General features: G+C 41.6%; 1 protein-coding gene across 2 annotated transcripts in view; it reads right to left on the reverse strand.

Moving 5' to 3' along the window:
- TYRO3 (TYRO3 protein tyrosine kinase) overlaps positions 1-15,321 on the reverse strand; it is a 230,944-nt gene that overhangs the window by 147,927 nt on the left and 67,696 nt on the right. Inside the window, exons 2-4 of one of the 2 annotated variants that reach the window (XM_040333800.1) lie at positions 10,402-10,597; positions 6,677-6,777; positions 6,390-6,563 (exon numbers count right to left, since the gene is read on the reverse strand). In XM_040333800.1, coding sequence (XP_040189734.1) covers positions 6,390-6,563; positions 6,677-6,777; positions 10,402-10,597 — 471 coding nt within the window. The remainder of the gene's footprint in view (positions 1-6,389; positions 6,564-6,676; positions 6,778-10,401; positions 10,598-15,321) is intronic. The other variant, XM_040333801.1, reaches the window with a different exon arrangement.

Below are 15,321 nucleotides of genomic sequence, written 5' to 3' on the forward strand. Positions count from 1 at the left end.
ATTTTGGGTGTTTCCATTATGAACGTGTGCCAAAAAAACGAACCGTACCGGACCATTCTGGGTCCTGCTTCAGATGTGGGGCCATAGAAAATGGAACGGTTCCATTAGGGGAGGAGATGCAATACTGATTGATGGACGCGCTAGGCATTTTTTCTAAATCCTGTATGGTCCCTGACGGTCCGATTTGCAGTGGAAACGCTCACGAGACTAGACCGGTCCATTCTAACCGTTCCAAATTTACAAACCCGAACCGTTCCGTTCAGTGGAAACGAGGCATTAGACAAGAGAGCGCATATCTGACTGTTTTGGGAAGGTCTCACGTCTACAGGAAATTCCAATACTGCTGGTCACTTTGTATCTGTGGTTCTTTTAATTAAAAATTAAAGGAAACCTTAAAGACTGCTGATGGCATCTTAAGAAGCTACTCCAAGTCAGCAGATCCAAGGAAATTCAAAAGGGGAGGAGTCTACCAGCAGGTTTGCATTGTTTAAGCCATTGTGCCTCCAAGATATGCGAGGGGAAGGGTGTCTGATTCACACATTGATATAAACATACAATTAGCCTGTGCGTCTATGAGCTGATCATTAAGAAAAACATGTTCCATGGCCACATGATGCACAGATGTCAAATGTCTCAACTCATTCGGGCCACCACACTTCAAGCCTTCCTATTGGTCCCTTAATGTGATGGATGACCTCAATGAAAAATAGAGAAAGGATAAGAGGAAAGGGGGCAGATTTCAGAAGCCCATTTTTCTAGATATATTTCTTGTCTGCTTAGGCATTTTTTTCATCATTTGCGCAACTTGAATTGACAGGATGACGTTCCGCTCTCTATATACAATGGGTATAGAAAAGAGTCAACCCCCTTTACAATTATCACATTTTGTTGCTTTGAAGCGCTAAATGAAGACGGACACCGTTTTTGTTTTATCCAGCTGTCTTTACTAGTGCAACTTATAACACCCAAATAAAAGATACAACACCAGCATGTCAGAAAAAATTAAATTAAAAATTAAAAAAAAGAATCACGGAGTTGCAAAAAGGATCACCCATCCATGTCTCTTCTATCCTCACACGTGCTCCAGTCCCTGCTGCAGAGAAACACCCTCATAACAAGATATTACCACCTCCATGCTTTACTGTAGGAATGGTGTTATATGGATGAGCCGTCTTGGATTTCCGCCAGACATATCATTTGGTGTTCAGGCCAAATAATTAAATTTTAGTCTCATCTGACAACCTTAAATTGCACCTTGAAGATTATAAGGCCACGTGGAAAAATGTGTTATAGTCAGATGAGACTAAAATTTAATTATTTGGCCACAACACCAAAGGATTTGTCTGGTGGAAATCCAACACCGCCAACCATCCAAATAACACCATTCCTACAGTAAACCATGGAGGTGGTAATATCCTGTTATTGGGGGGGGGGGGTGTTTCCCTGCAGCAGGGAATGAAGCACTTGTCAGTATAGAATAAAAAATGGATGGGTCAAAATACCATCAAACTCTTGAGGAAAATCTGCTGCCCTCTGGCTATACCTTCTCCCCATAGACAACCTTCTGGCAAAGCACACAGCAAAAAGGACCACACAGTGGTTGAAGGAAAAAAAAAGGTGAATGTCTTTGCATTGCCTAGTCAGAGCCCAGACTTAAAACTCATTGAAAATCTGTGGAATGACTTGAAGAATGCAGTCCACAAACAGTCAAATTCAACTGAACTTACAAATTGTAATTAAAGCAATTGTAATTAAAGCAAAAGGTGGTTCGACCAAATATTTACATAAGGGGGTGATCCTTTTTCCAACTCTGTGTGATTCTGTTTTATTCTGACATGTTGATGATTTTTCTTTCACTTGGATGGTAAAAGTTGCACTAGTAAAATACATCTGGATAAAACAAAAACTGTGCGTCTTCATTTCAGGTTGCAAAGCAATATAATGTGATTGTTTTAAAGGATTTAAAGGGAGTGAGGGGTGAATTTTTTTTCTATACCCACTGTACATACAAAAATTAGCTCAAGAAATGAATTGAACAATTTGTACACAGCCGCTGAAAGAATTTTTAGAAAGGATTTGTACAGAATAAGTAGAAGAAAGGCTAAACACAGGTAAAACTGGTTGCTATTACTCACCTTTCAAAAAATATATTACACAATACGTCTCTGACAATTCTTGGGAAATAATCTAGATTATCATTTCCTAAGAACTACCAAATGAGACCATCATTGACTTTATCTAAATCTAAGGCCTCGTACACACGATAGGTTAACCAGAGGACAACGGTCTGATGGACCGTTTTCATCGGTCAAAACAGATTGTGTGTGGGCCCCATAGGTTATTTAACCATTGGTTAAAAAAAAAGCCAACTTGCTTTAAATTTAAATATATTCCTAACCGATAGGTCAAAACCGATCGTTAGTAGGCACAACGATCGGTTAAAAATCCATGCATGCTCAGAATCAAGTCGACGCATGCTTGGAAGCATTGAACTTCATTTTTTTCAGCACGTCGTTGTGTTTTACGTCACCGTGTTCTGACACGATCAAGTATTTAACTGATGGTGTGTGGGCGTGACGGACCATCAGTCAGCTTCATCGGTTAACCGATGACAACGGTCCTTCAGACCGTTCTCATCGGATGGACTGATCGTGTGTACGAGGCTTTAGAGTCCTGTTTCTTAAATTCTGCTTCTTAAAGAGACCCTGTCACCAGACCATTAATTTGAGAACCAATCTTACCATAATGTTATATACGCATATGCATAGATTCAAAGTCTCTTGATGAAAAAGAAACATATATTCCAATACATTTTTAACTTCCCAAAACGATCTTTTTATTATTGATATCAAAACAGTGATTCCTACCACCGTTCACTCATTCGTTCACCTCAAATGGTGGACCCGCAAAATGCCAGGTCAGGTATCTCTTTCCCCTCTTAGGGGCTATCTCTTGAAAATCTCCTCATATAGCCACTTGAATACATATATATGGGTATATGGCACTTTAAAAGATTGCACAAATATCCTCCAATGGGCTCACATAACAGAGGAGATCCCCATAGTGTAGTGAGCTTCAATAAACATTTTTTATTAATAAAAATGCACCTACAATCAGTCAAAATGTGCGAGTTTGTGTTACAGAACAGAGGGGCCACGGCACTACCGGTTTCAGCACTCCATCGCTCACCCGGCTCTGCCAAATGTAGTACCCCCTGAGAAAGTCACATGACCGCAACGACATGTGTTGGGTGGAGCCATGTGACCGAGTACTGAAACCGAAAGCGACACAAAAACTGCGGTCCTGTTGTTCTGTAACGCAAGCTGACACTTTTTGACTGTTTGCAAGTGCAGTTTTATTAATAAAAAACATTTATTGAAGCTCACTACTATAGATCTCCTCTGTTATGCGAGTCCATTGAAGGACGTATATGTGATCTTTTAAAGAGTCATACCATACATCCAAATATATGTGATCATCACATATATGCCTATAAAAGGTTTCAAGAGAATCACTGTTTGATATAATTATTACCACACGTACATGTAAGAAGATCCTTTTGGAAAGTTAAGAATTTACTAGATGTTGATATTTTTTATTAAAGGAATCTGAATCTATTTAAAAGACACATTCATTCACATTTATGCACTGGTGCAAGTGATAATCATTTGTATATTTACAAATCTACTGAGTATATGCAATAGAAGATAGTGGAATGATATTTTTTACATGTATTGATATTTTGCACATTTATTGTACTTTTAAGTCTATTTTTTTAATGTATTTAGTCATCATGATATTGTGAAGTTTATCACATATTTTTATTGGCGTTTATACTTTCCAATATATATTAGCTGTTTATTTGGGAGGGGCAGCAGTGTCACTTTAATATTATTTCTATATATTTTTTAGCACTTTGTTTCAATTTTAGTTTATTATCAATGTTCACTGATTAACACTTTGATTACTTAGTCATATTCATTGCGCTCGTCACTTTACCTTTCACTATTTTATTGTATTTCTATTTGATATTTATACATTATTAGATTGAGCAGCATCATCACTTTTAGTTCATTACTATTATTTTACTTCACATCTTAAGCTTTACTAGGTAGGCGCAAGAGCACCCTCACTTTATCATTATTTCTATATATACAGTAGGTGTGGGAACACATTTTTACTATTTCTAGCCACTTGCATATGACATTTGTGAATGGGTAGTACGGGTTAGATTTTTAGATTATTTATATTCACCTGTATTGCCTCCCTTGAATAGACGTTCAAAAGCTGTTCGGCTCATCCCTATTCTCCAGTGATGTGAACTGAGCTGTGCATGTGAAGCTTAGTTTAAAGTACTGAGATGACTAGGTCCTACGTAGGATTGATGTCATTTTCCGCCGACCAATGGAATGGCCCAACAACTGGCATGCAGAAAAACATTTTGACACCAGCGAGGAACCATTGGACAGGTAAGTATTCACTCTTTAGATCCAACTTAATAATACAAATTTAAATAAAAAATAAAATAAAAAAAGTATTTTCTCGATGTCTCTGCTTTTCCTGCAATTTGTTAAATGATGACAGGGTCTCCTTTTAAAGAGTAAGGCTGGCCATAGACAAACGTATATTTTAATTCACCTATGAGCAGGCTAGTTCTACTGAAGTCAATCAATCGACTTCCGTACTACCAGTCTGTTGGGTTTTTCTCATGTGATCACTGCTGGCAGCCATTGTATTCTGAAAGTGGGGAAACCTCCCACTGCGCTATTGCATTCTGACAGCGGGAGGTTTCCCCACCTTCTATGTTAATGGGGCAACCAAGCGACATTCTTTCCTTCAACCCATGGTTGAAGGAAAGAAAATTGCATAATCTTTGGCTTGCTCAACTTCAGAATAAATCATACCCTCTGCATGATCTACGTAGATTGGAAGGATTTTAACAAATTTTGTTGCAGATTACTACCTTTTCTTATTCTGGAAAAATAATGTTTTTTTTGTCTGTGCCCATCTGCACAGTGAATGGGAATGGGAGTGACTTCATAATCATCAATCAGCTGCTGCACTTGCAGGGCTCTCAGGAGGAAAGTAGCAGGGTCTACATCCCTTTAGACCCGATTTACCTTTGGGAGTATCTCACCAAAATTTTTCTTTGTTGCATTGGATGTCCAAAATCTGACTTCTATCTTAGTGCACACTTCTGGAAAAAAAAATCGGTAAGCCAATCACACAAGCAGAGGAAGTCACGTGACCAGTGAAGCAACGCATCGCGTGGAGCCTTGTGACATCAGTTACCGGTGGTGTTTTATGGAAGTGCAGTGAGGAGGCGAGTGTGTCACTACTCCAATTTCTTTTTACTATGGTTTTTACCCTTACTTGATGTAAGCAGCTTCTTTTACAAAATAAATTTACTTTTCATTTGGCAATATTGCACTTTGGCTGTCCTTTGTTTCTTTTGAGTGCCATTTATACAAGAAGCGTCATTCCTTGGAGCGAGCCGTTTCCTCTATATATGGAATTACCCAAGATATTTTGATGCCAAGTTTTGGACGTAGTTCTTCGTCTTTGCCTGGGACATGGATGTCTTTATAGATCCATGAGCAGGATTCCTTATCTGACTATCTGATGAGCTTTGTTTGACCCTTGGGTCATTGTTGGAGGTGAGTGGCCAATTCATAAATTTAACAGTCGATGTTTGGATTGATGTTTTGTCCGTTTTCTCTTCTATCATGTTATACCTTTTTTTACCTTTATATGAACTGACTCTTACCATTGGACTTCAGTTGGATTTTTATTCACATTTATTTATTTGTATACTCATCGTATTCATTCTTTGAGTATATTACTTTATGGCACATTATTGAATAAGCGCACCATTCTCATCTTTTTCTTTTACTTTTATTATGCAGTGTTTTTTGAGTGGTTGCAGCCAATTCACGGTCACTATACATGTACTATATATATTTTTTTCTGAGTTTATTTTCACTATATTCACTGGAGGCTGATGGTTTATATTTGCTTAAAAATTGGAACAAAATAGCGTGCAGGTTTTTTTGCGTTATAAATCACACAAGCAGGACATTACATTTCTGGGGGTCGTCCCATGCACCACCTTTGTACAGAACGCCTCCAGGTAGCCATATTACAATGCTGTATATTGAAAAGGAAAGATCGTTTTTAATAACATTCAATTGCAATATGACTTATGTAGCAATTGTAATTGCTATATTATTATTATTTTTTTATTTGCTTTTTTTTTTCTCATGAAAGCAGATTTCAGTGACCCTTTAAAAGGACATGTATATATCCTTCCCATCCCCGGCTGCCTATGCAGAGAGCAAAATTGCAGTTCCTTTAAAATTTCACCTTCAACTACAGCTGAAGGCAGGTACCTGGTATAAACAGGACTGATGGTGAGCTATCTGGTGCCTCCCCAGCAGGAGACCCTCTCACAAACCACACAATGGTCAGCGGCCCAGGTGGTCCAAAAGCTGCACATGTAATGTTGAAGGGAGTGTTGGGTAAAACAGCCATATCTTTTGGTTCCATTATGAAATATGGGACACCTAAAGCCAATTAAAAACATAAAAGATTGTAATCAGAAACAGTAGAATCCAATTAGCAGGAGAAATTCACAAAGGTAATGGTTGCATGAGGAATTATCACAGGAGTGACGTACCCTCCACCGTAATCCAGAAGCTATCTGACACAGCTTTCATTCCTTTATGTTCAGCTTCGCACCAGTATCTTCCAGCATCCGGATGCTCAACATTTTTCAAGCTACAAAGACAAATGGGTTAAAAGAGTTAAAGACAATATTCACCAAAAGTGTTTAACACCAAAAAAGGAACCCCATGCCATGGAGGAATACAACCATACTCACCTATGTGAATGTAGCATTGGTCTGGTGCGGCAGCTGTCCCCTGCTGCCTTCTACACCAAGAACTGAGCAATCAAAGACCACTGATTGCTTGGCTCTTGAAATCTAGTGAGCCAGTGACAGTTAGAGTCTCTGCTCTGCCCCTCCAGCAATCACAGTGCCTGGCTGTGGAGGGTGTAGAAGCAGCTGGCTCATGCCCTCAGCAGCGTGCTGAGAGGTTGAGCTAGCTGCCGGTCAGATTCTGACATCATTATTGGGATCCTTGTAGAGCTAAGCCCTAGACTTGCTCTGTGATGTGGGCTTTATAATGTACAATTATTTGCTTATGGCTAATGACACAAACGATTCTGTCGCTAGCAACAAAATGGAACAAATTGCCAGTGTCAGGATCACTAAAAAGGCCGCCTGAGTGTCCCTATGGAATTGCTACTGCTGAAACCGAGGCATGTTGCTCTGTCGCTGGCCTGAACACTGCTAAATCTTGATCACTAGTGATAGGAGCCACATCTCACTGTCTTAGCTAAAGAGGAAGCTACTCCACAGGGACAAAAAAGGGGCAGCCTTTTAGCGATCCTGCCTGTGCTGATTTTGACAGACTGTCAGCGGCGGGATCGCTAGTGGCAGAGTCACCTGTGTGCCATCAGCTGCCTTAGGCAGCAGCCGCTAACTACAATGTGTTAAACTTTGTTTAGCTTTGCAGGTGAAACACTTGTTTCTGCTTAACAGTGCTTAAAGATCTGCTAACTGCAGCGCTGCTACAAAGATCAGGACCTCTACCGTCAAGCTGACAGCTGCATAGAAGGGCTGATGCTCAGCAGGGATGGACTCCGGGGGCATAGGAGGCATCTGCTAAATCCTTAATTGGTCAACATCACCTACAACCTACATAACTGTAATAAACACAGGTTAAAATAGGCACACATCCTAAATATTACAAGGTAGTTTCAGTAAATATATATCTAAAAAAATATTTTTGCCATTGCCATCACATTTTTATATATATAAAAAAATAAAAAATAAATATTACTGTGCTTGTGTGAACAACATGAATGGTAAGCTGCAAACACAACTGTGAGGCCGCGTACACACGACCGAGAAACTCGACGGGCGAAACACATCGTTTTCCCCGTCGAGTTCCTTGTTCGGCTGTCCAAAAACTCGTCGAGCCAAATTTTCCCATTGCCCGTCGAGGAAATAGAGAACATGCTCTCTTTTTGGCTCAACGAGTTTCCCGACGGGTTTCTCGGCGAAAAGTGTACACACGACCGGTTTTCTCGGCAGAATACGTCTCCCATTGAGTATCTTGCTGGATTCTGCCGAGAAAACCGGTCGTGTGTACGCGGCCTGAGATATTTATCACAACCAAAAGAAAAATTCAAGTGTTGCGCTAGTGACATGAAACAACAAATTGTGCGCAATATTAAATAAAGTCTCAAATTCCATTCCGTGTCAAAATAAGTGATCTATATTCCAAATATAATAAAAAAGGATGATGGAAGAATATGAATTAGGGAGTGCTGTAGCCAGGGGTCAAAAATGAGATAAATCACGTTCCCTCCACCGTAGATGCCAACCACCACCAAGCCAGATAAGGTGTATTCTTACCACAACAATAGGACCCCCTTTCAGGAAGGTCAAACACACTTTGGGGTTACAAGGGTAGTGTGTGCATATTCCAGCAAGGCTCAGAGATACAGTAGAGGTGTCCACGTCATCTCGCTACCCAGAAGTTCAGGCGGACACCATATTAACTGCCTGGATGTGTTTTTATGCATATCTCTCATCTGATTTTGTGAGCGTTACTCCTTTTTTAATAAATATCAGCTCATATATAGTGTTTTTATTCATTTTCATTATGTTGTGGTAGTTTGTGATCTTATTGGCAGTCGTATTGGGAGATTACACCTCTACTGGAACTGTGACCCTTGCTGGAATATACACACTACCCTTGTAACCCCAAAGTGTGTTTGACCTTCCTGACAAGGGGTCCTTTTGTTCTGGTAAGAATACACCTTATCTGGCTTGGTGGTGGATGGCCTCTACGGTGGGGGGAAACGTGATTTATCTCATCTCTGACCCCTGGCTACAAGACTACTTCATATTCTTCCATCATCCTTTTTTATTATATTTGGAATATATATCACTTGTTTTGACATGGACTGGAATTTGAGACCATATTTAATATTGAGAACAATTCGTTTTTTCATGACACTTTAATAGCGCAACACTTTAATGTTTATTTTTCTATCACATTTATACGCTTGCAATTCTTATACTGTGGGTAGAGCTAGGCGATTTTTTACCCTTAAAAAATCTGCGATATTTTTTTTATAAAAAACTCAATTTACGATTCAAATAGATTTTTTTTTTTTATGGACACCGTGCCGGTCCTGAGGAGCTGCGGGAGTTTTTAGGCGAGGCCGTGGCTTCGGCCTAGCCTGCGGCGTCCGGCCTTATCCCAGGATCATGGCGGATTGACTTCTCCCGAGAGGCCACCAAAGCAGGAGGGACACAGGAGGGTCAGTTGTGAGGGTCTGCACCTGGTAGCAGGACGACTCTAGCGTCAGTCCTGAGTAGCTGCGTGCAGGATTTTTTAGGCGAGGCCACGGCTTCCGCCTAGTCTGCGACGTCCAGCCTTGCGGCCCTTTTCTGGGATCGCGGCCGACTGACTTCTCCCCTGCACACCCTGGAGAGGCCATCTAGACAGGAGGGACACAGGAGGGTCGATTGTGAGGGTCTGCACCCGGTAATAGGAGGACTCTTAGCGCCAGTCCTGAGAGAAAAAAAAAATAATCGATGTTTTGAATATATGATTTGACCTACCAACTTGATATTTAAATCAAATCCATTTTTTTCCCAGCATTAACTGCGGGGGGGGGGGGGGTTCTGTAATTAGCATTACATTAATCTTATGTAATCAATCTTATTTGAACAGACTTTTCCAAAGTCCAACAGTTTGAGGGAATCGCTCATCTGTCAACTGTCCCTAGGGCAGGAAGGGAGTAGAAAATCTCGGTTTGACTGCATTATACTTTTAGAAATATCACTGAAAGGTATTTAAACAATTCTAAATGGGTCCACTACATGTAATAAATACAGGGGCGGACTGACAACTCATGGGCCAGGAGGCATTACAGAGGCGGGGCAGCTAAAATCTCATGATTTTCACATCAAAAGCATGTCGGTTTTGGACATATCAGGGACAGATGTAAAAAAAACACAGATTTTTACATACTTTCCCTGGTTTTAATGAGCCTGGCAACCCTGATGGGGCCCCCTAGTGGCATGGGGCCCTCGGGCAGTGCCCGAGTGCCTCAATGGTCAGTCCGCCCCTGATTAAATACAATATGGGACACATTTTAATACATGATTTTCTATACCGGGCATGCCAAATCGGAGCATCTGCATGCTGATCTCAGTGTGGATAACAGAGTGTCTATATATGGTACACTTGCCAGGGTCTCTTTATACTGAATAAGACAACAAAAATTATTACCTAACCCAGTCTGGACAAGATACATTACCTGAGGAAGCTGGTCCAATGATCTTCATTCTTTGGAATGTACAACTGGTCAGCACTCTGCACTGGAACGCCATCCTTAAACCACTGGATCTCTGGTTCCTCCATACCAAGCAGGCTGCAGTTCAGTTTGGCTTCTCGCCCTTGAGGCACTGTTAAATTGTACCCATGACCTGTAAACCGCAATCCAATTGTTTTCCCTAAACAAAACAGAAGGATAAAGAAACAGTTCAAATTAGCGCTCTTCCCCAATATTAAACATGCAAACTCATCAGCTGTTCAATGCTACCAAAACACAAAGGGCCCAACATATCAACACCTTCTTTACCAGCCATCAATCACCATCAGATCTGTCCTGAAAGGTTAAATTATATTGGCTATAAGGAAATAACTCTACTTCTTAGTAAAAACATGAGGCTCAAAGGGTTTTGAGTGCTTATTTGGGGCTGATTACGGTATTGAAAGATGGTGTATTTAAAAGACAGGCACTTACATAATCAAGTCACACAAGCATATAAACTGTGAAAGTGGAAGAATATTTTCTGTAAACTCTGCAAATATGAGGAATTTTGAAAACATACAAGACTAAATCGGTTTCAATAATGCTACCCTATTTTTTTTTGTTGGAACTAAGCTTAAGCTGGCCATAGATGGTTTGAATCTAGGCCGGTTCAGCAGGGACCAGCCACGATTTAAACCATCTATAGGTAGGCTGATTGTAACCAAGTTTATCCATCGATCAACTTGGGTGCAAGCAGCATGTCAGATTTTTGGCATGCGATTGTTGCTAGCAGCTATAATCAGCATGTTCTCCCAGCAGGAACGGCTCCCCACACCGGGAGAACATAATAGCTTTGAGGGCGGGATTCCCCCTCATCAACACTGACTGTTGATGGGGTAATCAATTTTCTCTCCTGCAACCATTGCACCATCTATGGCAGGGGTGCCCAACCTTTTGAAGAGTGAGGGCCACTTAAGCAACTTGGTAACCAGTCGCGGGCCACAATGAGCGGAGCGGACGAATGACAGGTCACAGCTATTCTATAGGCCCTCCTATCTGCCCAGATGGAAGGGGACAAATGTTTTTCAGATTGGAGGTAGGTGGGCATAAACAGACATCTGTCGCTCTGTAGAGGTGAATTGAGGGTCCCATTTGGTCGGGCTGATCGTGTGAAAAGGGCCTATGACTGCTGATGTGTTGCGGTTTACCCATACCGCAAGTGCAGCTGTGTCTATCCTGCCGGTTAGCTGAACTTTGCCATAGACTCCGCCTGTGGCAAAAGCCGGCCCTGTAGAGGAAGCATTGGCTTATGGTGCTCTGCTCCACAGCCGCTATCTTCTTCTACCACCAGCTTCCTATCACAACACTGATGCTGTGGTATAGCGGGTCCGCAACATGCGATCTTTGCTTGCCAACCCGCCATTCCAGAGCTGGAGGCCGCGGGCCACATCAGAGGGCTCCGCGGGCCACATGTGGCCCCCGGGCCACTGGTTGGCCACACCTGATCTATGGCATGCCTAAGATAAGACTTAAAGAAGTCGAACTTATTTTGGTAGCTTTTGTCTTCCAGGGTACAAGGCACATGTAGCAATTTGTCTCATCTTCCTACGTGTTCTCCAAGCTGAGCTAGTGTGGTTGTCGGTGCACCCCCCTATAGCGGTCTGACCAGGCAATTAGTAAGGAGACAAATAACTTATGAGGGGGGGGGGGCAATTTAAGTTCCCATGTTCCAACCCTACTGCCTTTTCATTGTTGCTAGGAAGCTGGCAGGTATCAATGGCTGCTAAAATGCTGGTGACCGGGAAGCACAACCTCATTGGTTACTAGGACATTGGTAACCGGTAACCTGGCCGCTTGCGTCCAAGCAACGGCACAGCAAAAAAAAAAAAAAGACAGAGGGAATGAAAACAGGGAAACTGGTTGGGAGCCTTCTAGCCAACACTCTTCTCCCCTAAGAATGCTCACTGAGCAAGGAAATGTGGCGACTGAGCTCAAGGTAATAACTACAAATGGGTCTTCTATCGGGGGAGGATCAGAGAAGCTAGAAAATAGGGAATAAAAGTAAAGATATACTTCACATTTCAATACCAATTCATTGGACAGTCCAATTCAGATATTTGATGTTAAGGTATAGACTTGGTTTTAAAGTTGGTCTAAACGCCGAACATTCTATGCATAAGATAAAAAGCGATGTTACAGATGTGTCTTGGCTGCTCTGGACTCTCCCTCCTTTTTGGCTGAGATGGAAGCATGGTGCCATTGGCTCCCACTGTTGTCAATAAAAGTCCGTGAGCCAATGAGGAGAGAGAGGGGGCAGGGCTGGGCCATAGCTGTGTCTGAGTGGACACAGGGAGCTGCGGCTCGGGTGCCCCCATAGCAAGCTGCTTGCTGTGGGGGCACTCAACAGAAGGGAGGGGGCAGTTGCGCCGACGAGGGATCCGAGAAGAGGAGGATCTAGGCTGTTCTGTGCAAAACCACTGCACAGAACAGGTAAGTATTACAATTTTTTATTTTTAAAAACGGCTTGCCGACCAGCTCATGCCGATATACGTCGGCAGAATGGCACGTACAGGCATATTAACGTACCTGTATGTTGCCTTTAAGAAGCAGCAATGTGGTCGTGCACGCCTGTCGCAAGCTCCGCGAGTGTGATTGTGGGTCCCGCAAATACCCACAATCGTCTTACGGAGAGGAAGAACAGGGAAATGCTAATGTAAACAAAGAAGCATTTACCTGCTCTGCCAAGTGACAGTTGGAACACATCCCTAGGACACACTTAACCCCTTCAGCGCCCCCTCCTGGTTAACCCCTTCACTGCCAGTCACATTTACACAGTAATAAGTGCATATTTATAGCACTGATCGCTGATGTAATTGTGAATGGTCCCAAGATAGCGCTAAAAGTCTCCAATGTGTCCGCCTTAATGTCGCAGTCATGATAAAAATAGCTGATCGCCAACATTACTAGTAAAAAAAAGTGATCAAATACCACCAAAAGAAAGCTCTATTTGTGGGAAAAAAAGGACGTCAATTTTGTTTGGGAGCCACGTCGCAAGACCGCAAAAAGTGCTCTGGTCTTTGGCCAGCCAAATGGTCTGGGGCTGAAGTGGTTAAATAACAAAGATACTTTAATATAACATTCATTTATTTTTTTTAATGCTCATGAGAGCTCCTCTTCTTTAACCACTTGATAAATGCTGCACGCAGATATACGTCTGCAGAATGGCACGGCTGGGCACAGGGGCGTACATGTACGTCCCCTTTAAGAGCCCAGTCGTGGGTCGTGGGGCGCGCTCACGACCTGGTCCTCTTCTCAGTGACTATCCACGAGGGGAACAGCGAACCCGAACACCGCCAGTGTTCCGCGATTAGGTCACAAAGAGAAAGAACAGGGAGAGGCAAGTGTAAACAAACCTCTCCCTGTGCTTCCTAGTGTGGCTGTCACTGATCGTCTGTTCCCTGTGTTAGGGAATGACGATCAGTGATGTCACACGCACAGCCACGCCCCCCCACAGTAAGAACACTTCCTTAGGGCACACTTAACCCCTACAGCGCCTTCTGCTGGTTAACTCCTTCACTGCCAGTGTAATTTTTACAGTAACCAGTGCATTTTTATAGCACTGTTCGCTGTAAAAATTACAATGGTCCCAAAATAGTGTCAAAAGTGTCCGATGTGTCCGCCATAATGTCGCAGTCACGAAAAAAAAAAATCGCTGATCGTCGCCATTACTAGAAAAAATAAATAAAAAAATGCAATAAAACTATCCCCCATTTGGTAGACGCTATAAATTTTTCGCAAACCAATCAATAAACACTTATTGTGATTTCTTTTACCAAAAATATGTAGAAGAATATGTATCGGCCTAAAATGAGGAAAAAAAATGTTATATCGTTTTTGGGGATATTTATTATAGCAAAAAGTAAAAAATATTGTTTTTTTTTCAAAATTGTCGCTCTATTTTTGTTTATAGCGCAAAAAATAAAAACCGCAGAGGTGATCAAATACCACCAAAAGAAAGCTCTATTTATGGGAAAAAAAAAGGATGCCAATTGTCCGTTAAAGCGACGCAGTGCTGAATCGCAAAAAGGGGCAAGGTCCTTTACCTGCATAATGGTACGGGTCTTAAGTGGTTAAAGAATACTGTTAAAAGTTATAAAAGTTTATATGGAAGAGCTAGAAAATGTATACAATACATTGTACAATTTTAACATTTCATGAATAAATAAATAACTGAACCTGGAGGTTAACAGCTTGGAAATTTCAATCATGTATCTGAAGTATGAAAACGAAGAGGTAAGGACCTCTCAATTAAGATTTTCAAAATGGCTCATAAACATAAAAAAGTATTTTTAGCAATATAATTTCCCAGGAGGCCTCCCTTCATAATTCCCTGAAGAGGAAAAGATTCCCCAATCTCCTCAGCACCCCTAATGGGATCAGACTGTGCCAAGTAAGAGTCTCCAATCTCCCTCTTGTCCCCATCCCGTGGCCTCCTAAGATCCTCGTCTATAATGGCCCTACCATTAAGTTACGATTCCAGACCCATTTACCCATCACTTAGTTTTCCAAGTAAGTACTGTATAAAGTATATAGTATTTATTGAGGACATCTCCAGGAACCTCAACAGGAAGGAAAGGGATAAGATACGTGCCTAACTTGATACTAAAGTAGGTCGAGAAGCTAGTAGAACATCTTGGATGAGTGAGATCTCAATAAAATTGGCCCATGGTTCCCATATTTTTTCAAACTTCGGGGTTGAATTATCCAAGATACTAGCCAATTTTTCTTAGGTTCTTCTTAGGTCATTATCCATGATATTTTCCGTTTGGTTTCTGAAAGGAAGGGTTTAGGTTTCTTCCATGCCTTGGCTATTGTTAGCTTAGCTCCTGTGAGGATAAAGTGAATTAATGTTCGAGTAGCCTT

Source organism: Rana temporaria, chromosome 13, assembly GCF_905171775.1.
Source record: "Rana temporaria chromosome 13, aRanTem1.1, whole genome shotgun sequence".
In the NCBI taxonomy this organism is placed as follows: domain Eukaryota; kingdom Metazoa; phylum Chordata; class Amphibia; order Anura; family Ranidae; genus Rana; species Rana temporaria.